This window comes from Dromiciops gliroides, chromosome 2, assembly GCF_019393635.1.
Source record: "Dromiciops gliroides isolate mDroGli1 chromosome 2, mDroGli1.pri, whole genome shotgun sequence".
In the NCBI taxonomy this organism is placed as follows: Eukaryota; Metazoa; Chordata; class Mammalia; order Microbiotheria; family Microbiotheriidae; genus Dromiciops; species Dromiciops gliroides.
Window position 1 is genome coordinate 318236113 of NC_057862.1, and position 15984 is coordinate 318252096.

A 15984-nucleotide genomic window follows, 5' to 3' on the forward strand; every position below is an offset into this window, starting at 1 on the left:
TTTAGTTCTGCTCATTTTACTCTTCATTATTTCATGCAAGTCTTTTCATGTTTTTCTAAAATCAATTAGCTCATTTCTGATAGGACAGTAGTATTCCATCACAATCATATACCACAACTTGCTTCTGACTTTTAAACATTTGTTCTATTCCATTATACTGCCTTTTCATGGTGCCTCCTCCCCCCACTACAAAAGGAAAGACAAGGATCCCAGAAGTCTTACTTCAGTTTTAAACTTTAATAACTTTAAATGTATAAATGCTATGAACATGCAAAAAAACTATTTTAAAAGGCCCAAAGTATTGATATGTTCCTTATTAAAATTCAACTAACCAAGCCATCTATCCTTTTCATCAACTACTCCTCAGTAACTGAAAAGACTGCATTTATAACTCCTTTAAGATCACCCAAAGGTTTTGAAGCAATATACAATTTTTATATAACCCCACAAAAAAAATTTGAGAGATCACATGACCAAGGTGGCTTAACAAGAGGATTTCTATTCATCCACCTAAGAAACTTTCATACAAAAAATTAAATTAAAAATGTATTAAAGTTGGTGAAGGGGGTGGGGAAGCCATGATATTATTCTTCTCCAAACAACTTTAAATTAAAGCCTCAAATTGAATCTTGGAGCAGCAGAACCAATAAAAGGTCAGAGTGAGACATTTTTCCAGATTGAGGTCAGCAGAAGGTCTGGATCATTGGAGTGGGCAACAGCCAGTAACACATTCAATGCAGCTGGTACAGGCTCTGGAGGCGGATGCAACAAGCAGCAGCAGCTTTGGGAGCTCTCAGTCCAAAGATGGTAATGGAGTCTGTCAACTGATGAGAGATTGATTACAGGGGACCCACTGCTGGAACTGCATGCAGCTGGCAATTCTATTTACCATCCTCAGTTCTGGGTCACAATTCATAGCTGGAGAGGAACACTTGTGGTCAGTCACAAGGAAGCAGGGGCTCTGGTAACAGTTCCAGAGCCAGAAGGAGCTCTAGCACTTTCCGGTGCAGGAGAGCCAAGGCCCTCCTTGGAAAAAGTTGAAAGTACAAATCAGGAAAGCAGTGACCACACACTTTCCTGTATCATCTCACCTTGGAAGCACTGAAAACTTGAAGAACCCCACCACCACCACCAAAATAGCTCTGAAAACTGCAGTACAAAAAAACCTGAAGCTTGGGACAGTATCTCCTCACCCCCTTACCTCCACCAAGAGAAGGCCAACATCAAGGAAATGTTCAAAATCAAGATACAAATTTTTTAAATGATCAAACAACAAAAGAACTTGAACATAAGAAAGTTACTATAGTGGCAGGGAATATCAAGATAAAAACTCAGAAGAGGACAACCATGTAAAAACAGCTACAAGAAGCAAAGTTTCAAAAATGCTAGTCAGACCCAAGCCCAACAAGAATTCCTGGAAAAGTAAAATAAAGAGCTAAAGGTGCTAGAAGAAAAATTAGAATATGAAATAAGAATCATGCAAGAAAATTATGAAAAGAGAATTAACTCAGTTTCATAAAAGAGGCACCACAAATACTGAAGAAAATAACATCTTTTTTTCCCTAGTTTTGTTTTTTTGCAGGGCAATGAGGGTTAAGAGACTTGCCCAGGGTCACACAGCAAGTAAATGTCAAGTGTCTGAGGCCAGATTTGAACTTAGGTCCTCCTGAATCCAGGGCCAGTGCTTTATCCACTGCACCACGTAGTGCCCCCCAAAATAACATCTTTAAAAACAGAACTGGCCTCATGATAAAAGAGGCACAGAAATTCACTAAAGAACTCTTAAAAGTAGGGAAACTACATTTTGATAAAAGGTACTGTAGACAATGAAGTAATATCAAAAATCTCTTTAGTCATATGAAGAAATGCTCTAAATCACCATTAATTGGAGAAATACAAATTAAAATATTTAAAAGTACAGGAATCAAATCTAGCATAAAACAGTTTATGCCATATACTAAGGTTTGGTTCAAGTTATTGCTCATCTCACACCTATTAGAAATGACAAATGCTAAAAGGGATGAGGGAGGGCAGCTAGGTGGTGCAGTGGATAAAGCACCAGCCCTGGATTCAGGAGGACCTGAGTTCAAATCCAGCTTCAGACACTTGACACTTGCTTAGTTGTGTGACCCTGGGCAAGTCACTTAACCCTCATTGCCCCGCCAAAAACAAAAACAAAACAAAAAATAAAAGGGATGAGGGTACACTAGTGAAGTGTTTTTAGAATTGTGAACTGGTCCAACCATTCTAGAAAACAATTTAAAACTATGCATACCCTTTTGTTAAGGGTTAAAATTCTAGCTAGTCTGTCTAAAATATCTAATGAGTGGTCGCCAATAAATTATAAGCTTTAGCAAGAGTTAAACTTTTAAGCATTTATTAAGGAGAATAAGAATTTGGTAAAGAGAGAGAAAGGCCTAGAGTCCTATCTATTAAAGGGAGAGCACATTTCTAGCTCCGCTCTCCACCAGAGTCCAAAGGCAAGAGCCCCAGAGTCAGCGCCAGTCTCTTCCTTCCTCCTCCCACTAGTCCGCGTCACTTCCTCCTGCCAAAGAAAAGACTCCTGGTCTTGCCCTCAAAGACCTTCGCTTCATGGGTAGAACTCTTCTACAGTAAGTATCCAGCAGGTGGCGTTATTCCAATCGTTACAGTCCCCCCGTTGTTCCTCAAGAAACAAAATGTTTCCTTGACGGAACAGTAAAAACAATATAATAACTATTGCTAACTAATAATATGTGAACAACAATATAGAAAAGGAAGAGAGGAAAGTTTTGTCCAGAGGGGCGATTTTTTTGTCCTCATGAACCGACGCTTTGACATTGGTCTTGCAAAGGGAGGGCCTCTGCAGAGAATACATGTTACAGATGGTGTATATTATAACAGAAAGAGAAAAAAAAAACAACAAAAACAAATCAAAACTGTTCATTTAAAGTCTCTGAAAGTCTTTTCTCAGATGTCCTCTAGGTGTAGTCGTGGAATGGAAGTCTTTTCAGGGGTTGAGGTATGGATGCTGGTAATCAGCCAGGAAATTTCCTACAAAATTGAGCTTAACACAACTTTAAAATAGCTTTGTCAATAATAAAATCAAACAATGAAAGTTCTCAAAAACATGTCTAAGGGAATACAGAATCTTAGTTGTTACACATGAAACATATAATAAAACAAAAATTGAAACATTCTTTAAAATTATAATATTACTATAGTCCCCCCCTTATGGAGGGTAATTGAGAAGACAATTGCTGCAATATTAATTATTAAAAATAATTTTTATCTGTTTCATCACTTTTTGCATCACCAAACTGTGTAATTTAAGATTCTAAATGTGGATTCTAATGTGTTCCCCCAGTTTGGGGGAAACTGACTAAAAATCACTGATAAAACGAGTTTAGGTTTTTAAGGGTTTATTGGAAAATAGAAAGAAAAAGATTGAGAACAGAATTCTAACAGTCTGGCATTCCTATCTTTCCTCAAATCTCCTGTGAAGTCCTCTGCCGCCACCACCATCAAGTCCGGAAGCCAAAAAGGGCCCGCGCTCTCTGCGCAGGCTCCCTTTCCTCCTTCCTGTCTCCTCCCAGACCATAGGAGGCTCCTCCAGTTGATTGGCTGGTAGACTTGATAGACAGCACCCATGAGCAAGCGTCATTTCCTGACGCCAAGGAAAAGCCACAATGCCTCTGAGGCATTTTCCTCATGGTGGAGCTCTCCACAGCAAGTCTCCAGTAGGTGGCGTTATTCCAATCGTTACACTTTGATCCAGCGACAGCATTTCTAGGTCTGTATCCCAAAGAGATTTTAAAAAGGGAGAGGGGGGAGGAGTTACATGCACAAAAATATAGCAGCTCTTTTAGTGGTGACAAAGAATCAGAAATTGAGGGTATGCCTATCAATTAGGGAATGGCTGAACAAGCTGTAGCATATGATTGTGATGGACTACTACTACTATGCTATAAGAAATGATGATGGGAATGGTTTCAGAAATATATTCGAAGACCCATATGAATTGATGCAGAGTGAGTGAAGTGAGCAGAACTGGGAAATCACCGTACACAATAACAGCAATACTGCAATGATGACCAATTGTGAAAGACTCAGCTACTCCCTGATCAATACAACGATCCAAGAAAATTCCAAAGGACTCAAGATGAACAATGCCACCCATCTCCAAAGAACTGATGAACTCTTGAGTACAAATTGAAATAGTTTTCTAACTTTATTTTTCTTGCTTTTTTGAAAAAACAATCTGGCTAATATGGAAATACATTTTAATGATTTCAAATGTATAACTGATATATTGTTTGCCTTTTCATTGGGTATGGGAGAGGGAGGAGGAGGAGGAGGAGGGAGGGAGATTTGGAACTCAATTTAAAAATAAAAATTAAATTGTTTTTTAAAATTTTATTTAAAATTCACAAAATTAAAGAAATGTAAATTAAACTTTCAAATGATTTTTTTAAAAAGCATATACAGCACTTATACTTCTGTAGTTATTAAAGTTTAAAACTGCAGTAAGAGTTTTGAAGCAACCTTATTCAGCTTTGGGTAATCATTTAAAGAATATGTACAACCTTCAAATAAAACCTTCATAAAACATATACCATTTTCCTACATGAACATCTAGCAGTCACTGTGCAAAGAACTGTGCAAAAAGCTGGGGAGACAGAAACTAGTCCCTGGCCTCAAGGAATTTACATTCTACTGAGGGAAATCCAGTACATAGACAGTAAAATACAAATAAATATAAAGTAGCTTTAACAGGGGAAAGTGCTAACATAATTGAAGGGGCCTGGAGATGACTCCAGAAAAGGGTGTAGGCAGTGGCACCTAAAGTATACTTTGAAAGCTAGCTGTGTGACCCTGGGCAAGTCAACTGCCTCACACACACACAAAAAAGTTGAGTTCAGGATTCTCTAAGCATTTAAGTGAATTCCAGACACAGGCAAACATGACACAGAATGTTGTTTAGGCTAGTTACAGAGTCCATGATAGAAAGTATATTAAATATAAGACTAGAAGTATGTGGAAAGCTTTAAATTTCAGGCTGAATCCTTTTGTTTTATCCTAGAGGGCATAAGAAGACACTAAAGTTTTTATTAGAGAGAGTTGTGCCTTAGATTCAATTTGGCAGCTGTATGGATTAGGAGAGAAAAATGAATGTAGCCAGGGAAACCAATTAGGAGGTTATAAAGAATAGTATAGATGAGAAGTGAGTCTGTAGAAGAGAGTTCAAATTTCCAGCCATTAAGCCCAATGATGCACAACATTTTACCCAACCTAATTTGGGGATCACTATTCCCTTCCCGCCCCCCACCAAGGACTGAAGCTTTGAGAGTTGAAAGGAGACTTAAGGATCATCTAGTCCAACAGTTCTCAACTCTTTTGGTCTCAGGACCCTTTAGAGTCTTAAAAATTATTTAAGACCACAAAGAGCTTTTATTTATGTTTATTACCATATTAAAAACTACAACAGATAGTTTTAAATATTAATTCATTTATAATAAACTCATTACACATTAACATAAAGTAACATATTTTTACTTTTCCAAGATAAAATTTAGTGAAAAGGGTGTCAGACTTCACATATTTTTCGCAAATTTCTTTAATGTCTGGTTTAATAGAAGACAGTTGCATTCTGCTTCTGCATTCAATCTGTTATGACATGGTGTTTGAAAGTATATGAAGAAAATCTGGCCTCACAAGAATATGTCAATTAGAAAAGGGAGGGGCAGCTAGGTGGCGAAGTGGATAAAGCACAGGCCTCGGATTCAGGAGTACCTGAGTTCAAATCGGGCCTCAGACACTTGACTTACTAGCTGTGTGACCCTGGGCAAGTCACTTAACCCCCATTGCCCAGAAAAAAAAAAAAAAGAAAAGAAAGGAAAAAAAAAAGGGAGGCATTTTAATAGGCAAATTACATTTTTGTATTTTGACCTCAGGGACCCTCTGAAAGGGTCTGCGGTGGGGGAAGATGAGAGAACCAATGATCTAGTAGTCCAGTAAAGTAAGTAAAAGTAAGGCCTAGAATAAGAGTAGACTAAGAATGCCTCCCTTTCTTGGTTTCCTATTCAGAAGACAAATCATTCTTCCATAATTCAATGTCTAAATTCATACCAAAACTTTGTGGGAAAATGAAAACTCAAATTATGTTGTAAAATTCATCTATACAGAAAGGACCCAAGATTTCATCAGCATTACCACCTCCATCAATATAAATCATAACCACACTTCAATATAGTACATAGTCTCTGGGAACTGTTGTGGCCAATAAATTCCTCCTTAAGCCAATCTGGAAGAGAAAGAACTATTCTAAACTTAGCTAAGTTAGTCCTCAGAGACACACTGGAAACCTCTTCATCCAGTTTGAGAGAACTCATGCTCCAAAGGCATAGCAATCAATAACCCAGGGTTCACCTCCACACAAAGCAAAAAAGACCATTTAGTATTGTGTAATTTAAGATTCTAAATGTGGATTCTAATCTGTTCCCCCAGTTTTGGGGGAAACTGACTAAAATCACTGATAAAATGAGTTTAGGTTTTTAAGGGTTTATTGGAAAATAGAAAGAAAAAGATTGAGAACAGAATTCCAACAGCCTGGCATTCCTATCTTTCCTCAAATTTCCTGTGAAGTCCTCTGCCGCCACCACCATCAAGTCAGGAACCCTAAAAACGCGAGAGCTCTCCGCGCAGGCTCCCTTTCCTCCTTCCTGTCTCCTCTCAGAAAATAGGAGGCTCCTCAAGTTGATTGGCTGGTAGCCTTGATAGACAGCACCCATGAGTAAACGTCATTTCCTGACGCCAAGGAAAAGCCACAATTCCTCTGAGGCATTTTCCTCATGGCGGAGCTTTCCCACAGCAAGTCTCCAGTAGGTGGCATCATTCCGATCATTACAGTATAAAGATGCTCATCCATTCACTTTACAATGGCTCATATGCTTCCTTTCAATTTAGACCCCAAAGTAAACATATTTAATACTGCTGTATTTCAATGGAATTTCCCATTCTCAAACCATATAAAATGAGGAAGGCCAAAGTTTAGCACATAAACCATATAATAAGAGGTTAAGAATAAAATGCAAAAGCAGGGTTTAATAGCAGAAATTATTCCATCTTGGCCATTCAAATAGTGATTGACAGCAAGTGGTATAGCAGGAACAAGGTGAGTGATCTGGAGTCTCTATAGTCACTGGCTCACTAATCAGCTATGAGTCCTTCTGGGGCCCAGACTTTTTTACAGTTGTAAAATAAAGGATTTAACTAAATTAACTCATTTCTAGCTCCAAAATCCCTTATTTTTAATTAAACTATTCCATTCTAATCCACAAGTGGAAATTCACCGTAAGGCATCTAGTTTTCTATGTGATCTCCTATTAAAACAAGGACCACCACAATGTGGGTGTCACCTAATCCTCAAGTAACTGCAAGTATAAAAGAGATTATGGAATTATCTACTTGTTAGATTACTGAAAAATGTTTATACACAGAATATTAAATGGTTTAAACTTTCAAGGGGAAGACAACTATCTAAACTCAAAATTCTTAGACTTTCAAATTCTTTCACAAAAGATCTATGAATTATGCATCAAGTGCAAAAGAAAACTTAAAAAGAATCTTTTCTTTTGTTCCTCACATTCAGGTTCTCATATGGGCTATTAGCCCATAACCCCTGAAACTTGGATTAAGATTAAAAAGATAGGGGCAGCTAGGTGGTGAAGTGGATAGAGCACTGGCCCTGGAGTCAGGAGTACCCGAGTTCAAATCTGACCCCAAACACTTAACACTTACTAGGTGTGTGACTCTGGGCAAGTCACTTAACCCCAATTGCCTCACTAAAAAAAAAGATAAAATAAAAAAGATAACACAATAGTGTTGTTTTCCTCTCTCAAAATTCAATTCATTAATAGCAGACAATAATGATGATAGCTAGCATTTACATGGTGCTTTAAGGTTTCCAAAGCACACTCCAAATAACTCATTTCATCCTCACAACAATCCTGAGAGAGGAGTGCTATTATTTCCATTTTACAGATGAGGAAACTGAGGCTAAGTGAGGTTAAGTGGCCTGCCCTGGGTCATACTAGGTCATATGGTATATTTGAACTTTCAAATCTTCCTGACTCCAGGTCCAGTGTTCTTTCCACAGCAGTACCTAGATGCCTCTTATTAATTTCTATTGAAGACAATTAAATATTTTAATTTCCCTCTAGCCAGTTTGAGATTCACCTAACTACAAATGGATTGTTAGATGGTCTTGTTCCTGTAAGACTATAAATAGAAACAGAACATTATGGAGAAGGGAACTTTTAATCTTACCTTGAATTTTATTATCCTTCCCCCAAATTTGAAGGCCCTCCAGTACCAGATGTCAGGTGAGATGGCCTACAGATTGTTAGTGCCCAGAAAATTTCAAAAAGCATCTTGCTTCTGCTCTCTAAAACGGAACTATGCTTTTGAGTCTATAAATGGTTCCCTGAAATTACACAATAATGACCGTAACAGAGAAGAATATTATGTAGGTCAGTGACTTACAGCCCATGTTAGGTCACTCAAGGCCATCTCAAATTTTCTCTAAGGTATGCCAGAAATTATTAAAGTTAAATTCATTTATAAAATACATGTGACTCTTGTGCTTTTTGCGGGAGGGGGGCAGTGTAAAATACTAATAAAAAGTAAAGTGTTAAATCTTCCACAAGTCTGAATATCACTATTTTAATTGGGCACAACCTGGGCAGTTGTAAAAAAAAAAAAAGTATCTCAGAACCATAGAAAGGAAAAGGTGTCACAACACCACACATCAAGGTTAAGAAAATCTTTCTTATAAAACCATCCATTGGACCTCAAATAATTTTATTTCATAATCACTATACTTACAATTTTGTTTACTAAGCCTCATGTCTTCTTAGATTCCTATTTGTTATAGACTCAGAACTGTCTATTTCTCTGGAGCCATAAATTATTCCTCCCTCCTAAACGGTTCCTAAAAATCAAAATGCCTTTCTTACCTAGGAAGCCAGGTGGTAATTTCCCCCAGCCCCACCCAATTTAACTGCCATGACTCAACCTTAGTCAATTACTTGTTTAGTACCTTATGTCTTAACAGAAACTAGATGGCAGGGACCATAAATATTCAAATCCTGTATACCACTAGCAGACCACTTAAATGTTGTTTTTTTTTTTAAAGTGATACCAAAAAGTTCAGTTAAAGCAGCACAGCATTGTAGAAAGAGCAAAGCATATAGTCAGCTGGAAGGCCTAAGTTTGAATCCAGTTTTACTAACATTACCATGTGTGAACTTTGGCAAGTAACACCACATTAGGGTATGGCTAACCTCCGGAAAATGAACGAACTTGACTGTCACCTCAAAAATCTATGATCCCACGAACTTTACAAGTGTATTTTAACTCAGCATTATAAAATTATGAAATAAACCACCAATTAGGAAAATAAATCGAATTTCAAAATTATCATCATCTGAGAAAAGCAAAGCTAGGTCATGAACTAAAATGTAATTTCAAGGCCCAATGCTTGCCCAATACCCCACAGTAGTTGCAAAGAAGGGCTGCAATTTCTCAACCTTGAAGGGATCAAGAACACAGATGAGCACAGTTTTGATGCTTTAAGGGTTTTTTTTGGGGGGGGGGTAGGGGGAGTGAGAGGAAAAGGGACGCTTTAAATCAATTGAATAATATAAGTGAAAAGCAAAGCAAGACTGTTTCAATTGTGCCCAATGTGGAAATTCTTCATATTTTGGGTGAGATTGTAGAGACTCTCAATTATGTCTAACAAAATTATGTTATTCAAATTTTAGAGCATTCTATTAAGAAAAAAAGAACTTTGCTTTATAAGAAAATAAACTAGGTATGTTAGGTATGTTGTAAAAGAAACCAGAAAACCCTTTCTCACTACTTTCTCTTCTCAAAGAAAAGAACTGGCAAATAAGCTTACCAGATTTCCATTCTGCACAATGAAATTTCACTTTTTGGCCTACATAACTGGGAGGAGAAAAGGGAAGTGACTGAATTTTTTTTGTTGGTCAGTTGTGTCCAATTCTTTGTGATCCCATTTGGGATTTTCTTGGCAAAGATACTGAAGTAGTTTGCCATTTCCTTCCCCAGCTCATTTTACAGATGAAAAAAACTGAAGCAAACAGGGTTAAGTCACTTGCCCAGGGTCACAGCTAGTGTCTGGAACAAATTTTAACTCAGCTCTTCCCAATGCCAAGCCCAGCACTCTACCCACTTCAACATGTTTTAGGATCATAGATTTAGACCTGGAATGAACCTCAGAATTCAATTAGCACAATTCCTTCAAATTTTATAGATGAAAAACTCAAGCCCAAAAATGTTAAGGAATTGATCAAAAAGCAAGTAACAGAACCAAAATTCAGTGTTCTTTCAACTCCAACTGGCTGCTTCTCCCTTAAGAGGGCAGGCATAAAAATGGGTTGCTTTTCATAATAAAAACTTGATTATTTACCAATTACTAAAAACCTTTTAATGCTATTTTCCAACAAAAACAACCGAGCATTAACCAAACTGATCCTTAAGTCAAGACAGGCGGTCCATTACTTACTCTGCAAATTTTACATTTAAAAAAAACAACCTTTATGTGACAAGGTACAGTTGTCATTTCATTCTTTGGATCATGGTCAACAGGATCTTCTGATTAACCCCAAATCCAAATTTTGTAAAATCCATTAAGTTAAACAGACAAATTAAGAATAATCAGCATTCCCACCAGAAGTTGACCTACTTTTCCCTAATGTGCAGTTATCATAAAGATAATTCAACAGGTTAATTTATCAAGATGTGGAATGATGATTAAGTTTTTCTCTTCAGAAAACTGAAGTAAACTCAGTTGATGTCCAATTTGCGTTCCATTGGAGAGAAGAGCTGCAATCTTTCTAACTTAAAGGACATTTAATAGTTAATTGATGAAATTAAAATTACTAATTAAATGTGGAAATAGTAGCCATGGTCCAATCTGACAATTTCACACTACATCTAGTTCAGAGACTACAAATGAGTAATCATTCTGCCACCCTAGACCTCGGAAACTCTATTCTCCTAGTTTCACAGGTACAATCCGGATTTAAGGAGATGAAGGAGGACCCAAGGAAGTTAAGACTTGTCAACCCAGTAAGAGAAAAGGGCAGGAAAATGAGGTTGAGTCACGTAGATCCGCCATTTTCTAAGCGGAGGAGGAAGACATGTTGGAACAAAAACACAACAAAAGAGCAGCCATTTCCCAATCCAGATCCAATAGCAACTCTAACCGGATGAGCCTGGTCACTGAACCTTCAAATTCAACTGCACAGGCTAAAGGTTATAAGAATATCCGACATAACACATAAAAACAGCAATCGACCTCTCCCAACAGGAATGAAAGCAATTGCTCCCGGTAAATTTAAAAGCAAAACAAACAAACAAAAAACCCTCAGTAAGGATGCAGGAAGTCAAAGGAGAATCGGGAATAAAACTTAGCCTTAAATTCACATACAAAACGTTTTTCTTACGGAGGTGAATTGGAGATCAAAGGAAACTACCGACCATATATAACGTCAGTGTGCCAACAAAAAAGACACTTAAATGACTCAGAGGTTCCCGAACATACACAACGAAATCAGTCTGATTCAGGTGCTCCCGTTAGATGCCTAGCTGCCCAATTTTCCCATACCTTCCGCCCTGAACGGCTAGAGCATCTGATTCTTGGTTCTTACCGTATGTGGGGAATGCCAACCCCACCTTGAAGAATCTTATAGAGTTTGCTCTCGTACAGCAACTGGGGATGCCTGGCCTTCTGAGATTCTAGCTTCACTGCCACTTCCTGTGGGAAGAGAGGAGATGGCATCAACACCCTTAACAGCGAGTTGGGGAGGGGACGCTTAAGTGTGTAGAGGGACAACACGCAAACTTCCGATTCGAACTATCGAGTGAAATAGGAATTTTGGAGGAAATCTTTTCTCGTATTCATAAAAGGAGGCAATCGGCCTCAACAGAGCCTCTTCAGGCCGGTGACAAAGTCGTCCTCTGAAGCATAACAATAACGATAACAACAACGATGCAAAAATAGCAAATGTTATCGCCTATATGATATAAGAGAATGGGGAGGGGGGGGGAATCGAAAGCTATCCTAATTAGAAGGAAAAGGGGGAGGGGGGCGGTCCGTGGAATAAGCATCCTAAGGCCAAAAAACCCTTGGTTATATATTAATGTTTAATTTTGGAGGCGTGTTTTTTTAAAGATTGAAAAGATTCAAAAAGTCTGGGAACCTTAATTGTCGTAGCTGTGCCCCAGCGCCAACGCAGACTTCTTTCTTTTTTACCCTTTCAGGCAAAGGTTCACAGGGCAAAGCGAAAGCTCAGGCCCGGCCTGGCCTCCTCCCGAGGGGCGCGGACCAGGCGCCCACGTAGCCGGCAAAGAAGAGGAGGGATTGTTCTCTGGAGAAGGGTCGTTTGCCGCCCCCACCCCACCCCCCCGCCCCGGGTGCTCACCTCTCCGTTGGTGACGTTGATGGCCAGATAGATGTCCCCAAAGGAGCCGGACCCGATCTTCCGCACCAGTTTATATTTCCCTCCGACAATGAATTCGGCCTTGGAGCCGCTGCTGCTCGCCATCCTGGCGGCGGGAAAGGGAAGACGGGGACCTTGGGGGTCCCGGGGCCAAGGGGGAAGGACGAGGACCGGGCGGGTCTCACCCACCAGGCGCGAGCTTCCTGGGACCGGAGATGGTGGCACTCAATATTTTTTCCCCAATAAATAAATAAAAGAGGCCCTTTCCCCGGGTTAAGAAGACGTTGAGGCGCCCCGTGGGAGCCTGTCGCTTCTGCCGACGCGCGGAGTTCCGGCTTCTCCCTCCTCAGGCTCCCAGGAGGGTCGTGGTTCCAGGCCGGGCTGCTTCTCCCGAGTGCCCCCTCCCCCGTTAAAAGATCCCCCGCGGGTTCAGGGCGACGTCCTGAGTCGAAGAAGGCGCAGTAAGTCGGGGTGGCCCAACTGCTGCCAGCGCCGCCGCCGGGTCCCGCCCGCTAGGACCACGGTCACTCGGCCGACGCCGCCATCTTGTTCCTCCGGCTACAGCCGACACAAAATGCCCCCAGCCCACAGAAGCCGCTTCTTCACGGCGCAAAGGACCCTGGGAAGGGGATCGCCGGGCGCGAGACACGGTGGGTGACGAGAGGAAGGAACTAGATTGGTGTGAGCCTCGTCTCACGCCGGTAGCGTCAGCCCGTCGCCAGAGGGTTTGCGCATGGGCGTAACTCGGGCAGAAGCGGAGGGAGGGGCCGGAGAAAGCCTATAGCGCATGCGCGCTACCTCCTCGGCTAGTAATTGGGCGTTTGCCCTGGGCCCAGGGAATTGTAGTTGATGCAGCGGCCGCCGCCGCCGCCAGGGAAGCTTTGTGGCGTTAGTCATCGACAGGCCCCAGCCGGCCTCCCTCCTTCCCTTTCTCGGCAACCTGCTTTTCGTGGGCTCAGGCCCCTGAAGGTGGACATGACCCACTCAGGCTCCCTTGGTAGCAACGGGTAGAAGGCCCACGCCGCGGTGGGAGGCCGGCGCGGACCCCCGGCCTGGCCTGGCCTGGCCCGGCCGTTGGAAGCCCTCGGTCTGCGGTCTCCCTAGCCCCGCCCCGCCCCACCCCGGGGGTAAAGCGACGCCGACTCGGGGCGGAGGTAGGGAGAAAGCCGTCCGCCGGGCTGTCTTTCTGGTTGGGGAGCTGCGAGGAGGAGGCGATTTCTTTCAAGATGGGTCAGGTGAATCATAGAGTCAGTCTTGCGAGCTGGAAAGGACCTTGGCCTACGTCACTGAGCCCCAGCCCTCTCATTTTCCAAATGGGGAAACTGAGGCCCTCAGAGAAAAACTGACTTTCCCAAGGTCGAACAGTGAGTCAGTGACAGCTGCCCCTGGGGATACGCGGCTTCTTGCAGTTCTCAAATAGGTTTAAGAAAGAAACTAGCTGATGAAGTGTAGACAGTGGTGGCTTTTCCCAGGGAACTACCTTCTGGGTCCTAAACCCCAGCCTAAGCCTCGCTCTGACCCTTTTTATAATCCTTTGTTCCTCCCCAGGTTTTGCCGCCCGCCTAATAATGCTAACAATGCCTTGCTTTGTGCAATGCTTTGTAAGCGCTTTACAAAGGTTATCCCTTTGATCATTGCCTAGCTCTCTGCCACACAACCTGGCTATGTTCATTGTTCCCACATCAATGGCCTATTGAATATCCAAAATGACCTTTCTGCCTTCGTGGCCTCACCACATCAAGTTACAGCCAGGCTTGGTTCTCGGTTATGAGAGTTTTATCTTTCTACTTGCCCTTAACAGCAGAAGAACTTTAAACTTTTTAGAAATTTAAACATTTTAGAAAGCAAATGATTCAGTTGTGGAAGTTGTACCTCTTTAGGATAAAAAGCACAAATTATCAGTCAAGTGATGGAAGATAGGGAAAGGCAGTTTGAAAGCTTAACAGATAATTCAAAGAATTGATAGGAAGCATAACATTACTTGAAATTAAAAAAACTAATATTTATGTGATAATTTGAATTTTACAAAGCAGTCTCCCCACAACAAGCCTGTGAGGTAGATATCCTCTTTTTACAGTTGAGGAAACATATTACATTGTTTGCTTTTTATACTGGCCATTGGCTTCAGGAAACCCAAGTTTGAATCCTGTCTCACAGATTTATTAGCTTTGTGATCTGTTTCCTAATCTATAAAAGGGGATAACAGCACCTTCCTCAGAAGGGTTTTAAGAATTATATGAGTAGGGGCAGCTTGGTGGTGCAGTGGATAGAGCACTGGACTTGGAGTCAGGAGGACCTGAGTTCAAATGCGGCCTCAGACACTTGACACTTACTAGCTGTGCGACCCTGGACAAGTCGCTTAACTCTCATTGCCTGGCCAAAACAAAACAAAAAAAAGATTATATGAGTTAATGCATATTGCTAGCTACTGTAGGATCTGAAGTGTCAGAACTAGGATTTGAACCTATTCAAGTCTAAGTGTATTTTCACAATATAGTTCCTTCAAAGTAGCTCTAAAGATATATATTCAAAGATGTTATAAGGATGTAAACATTTTAATTTGATACCTTTTATGCTTCAGTGGTATTTTTTGTGTTAAAGACAAAAAATTTAGCAAAGTGCCATCTCTGTTCTTTGGTACTTAACCAAGCAGTGATGTGCAACACAGTGAAAAAGAGAGGACACCTGAGTTCAAATCTCTAGCACACACAACGTATGAAAAAATTACTTAGCCTCAGATTTGTCACCTTTAAAATAGCTGCTCTTTTTTTTTTCTTTTTTCGGGGCAATGGGGGTTAAGTGACTTGCCCAGAATCACACAGCTAGTAAGTGTCAAGTGTCAAGTGTCAAGTGTCTGAGGCCGGATTTGAACTCAGGTACTCCGGAATCCAGGACTGGTGCTTTATCCACTGTACCACCTAGCTGCCCCGTCACCTTTAAAATAAATAATATCGGACTACCTCCAACAGGACTATTATGAAAAAAAATGTGCTTTGTTGAGTAAACTGTAGAGTGTTATATAAATGCAAGATACTACAATTAATGGCAGATTAGAGTGGAAATCCATCTATGCCAACCTGTTAATGATAATGGCCCCGTCCTTAGAAAGTAAAGTTTCCCAAGGCTTCAAAAGTCTCCCTTTAATTTCTAGAACACTGAAGTGTTCTCTTATCAATGGCTCTTTTAAACCCTAACAGGGTACTCCCCAAGGCTCCACTCATAGGATCATGGTCTTAGATTAGACGGAGAAGGGACCTGTAAAGCAATCTAATCCAACTTCTTTTTACGGAGGAAGTAACTGAAGCTGAGAGGGGTTAGATGATTTGCCCAAAGTCATATACTTTTTCATTGCCAGAAGCAGATTTGAAACTAAGGTCTTCCAGCCTTCAAGTTTAGCATTCTTTCTAAGATATCACCATGTCTCTTCTACACATCTTTATATATTGCCATACAGTTAATGAAGAGTGTTCCTAATAAT

The 15984-nt window shown here is 40.7% G+C and overlaps 1 protein-coding gene across 4 annotated transcripts in view; it reads right to left on the bottom strand.

The window, feature by feature from the left end:
• CSNK1A1 (casein kinase 1 alpha 1) overlaps positions 1–13216 on the bottom strand; it is a 63298-nt gene extending 50082 nt beyond the window's left edge. For 2 of the 4 annotated variants that reach the window (XM_043983364.1, XM_043983363.1), the window contains exons 1-2: positions 12489–13216; positions 11715–11821 (exon numbers count right to left, since the gene is read on the bottom strand). In XM_043983364.1, coding sequence (XP_043839299.1) covers positions 11715–11821; positions 12489–12611 — 230 coding nt within the window. In that variant the 5' untranslated portion in view covers positions 12612–13216. The remainder of the gene's footprint in view (positions 1–11714; positions 11822–12488) is intronic. The other 2 variants (XM_043983362.1, XM_043983365.1) reach the window with 2 other exon arrangements.
• Positions 13217–15984: the final 2768 nt, after the last annotated feature.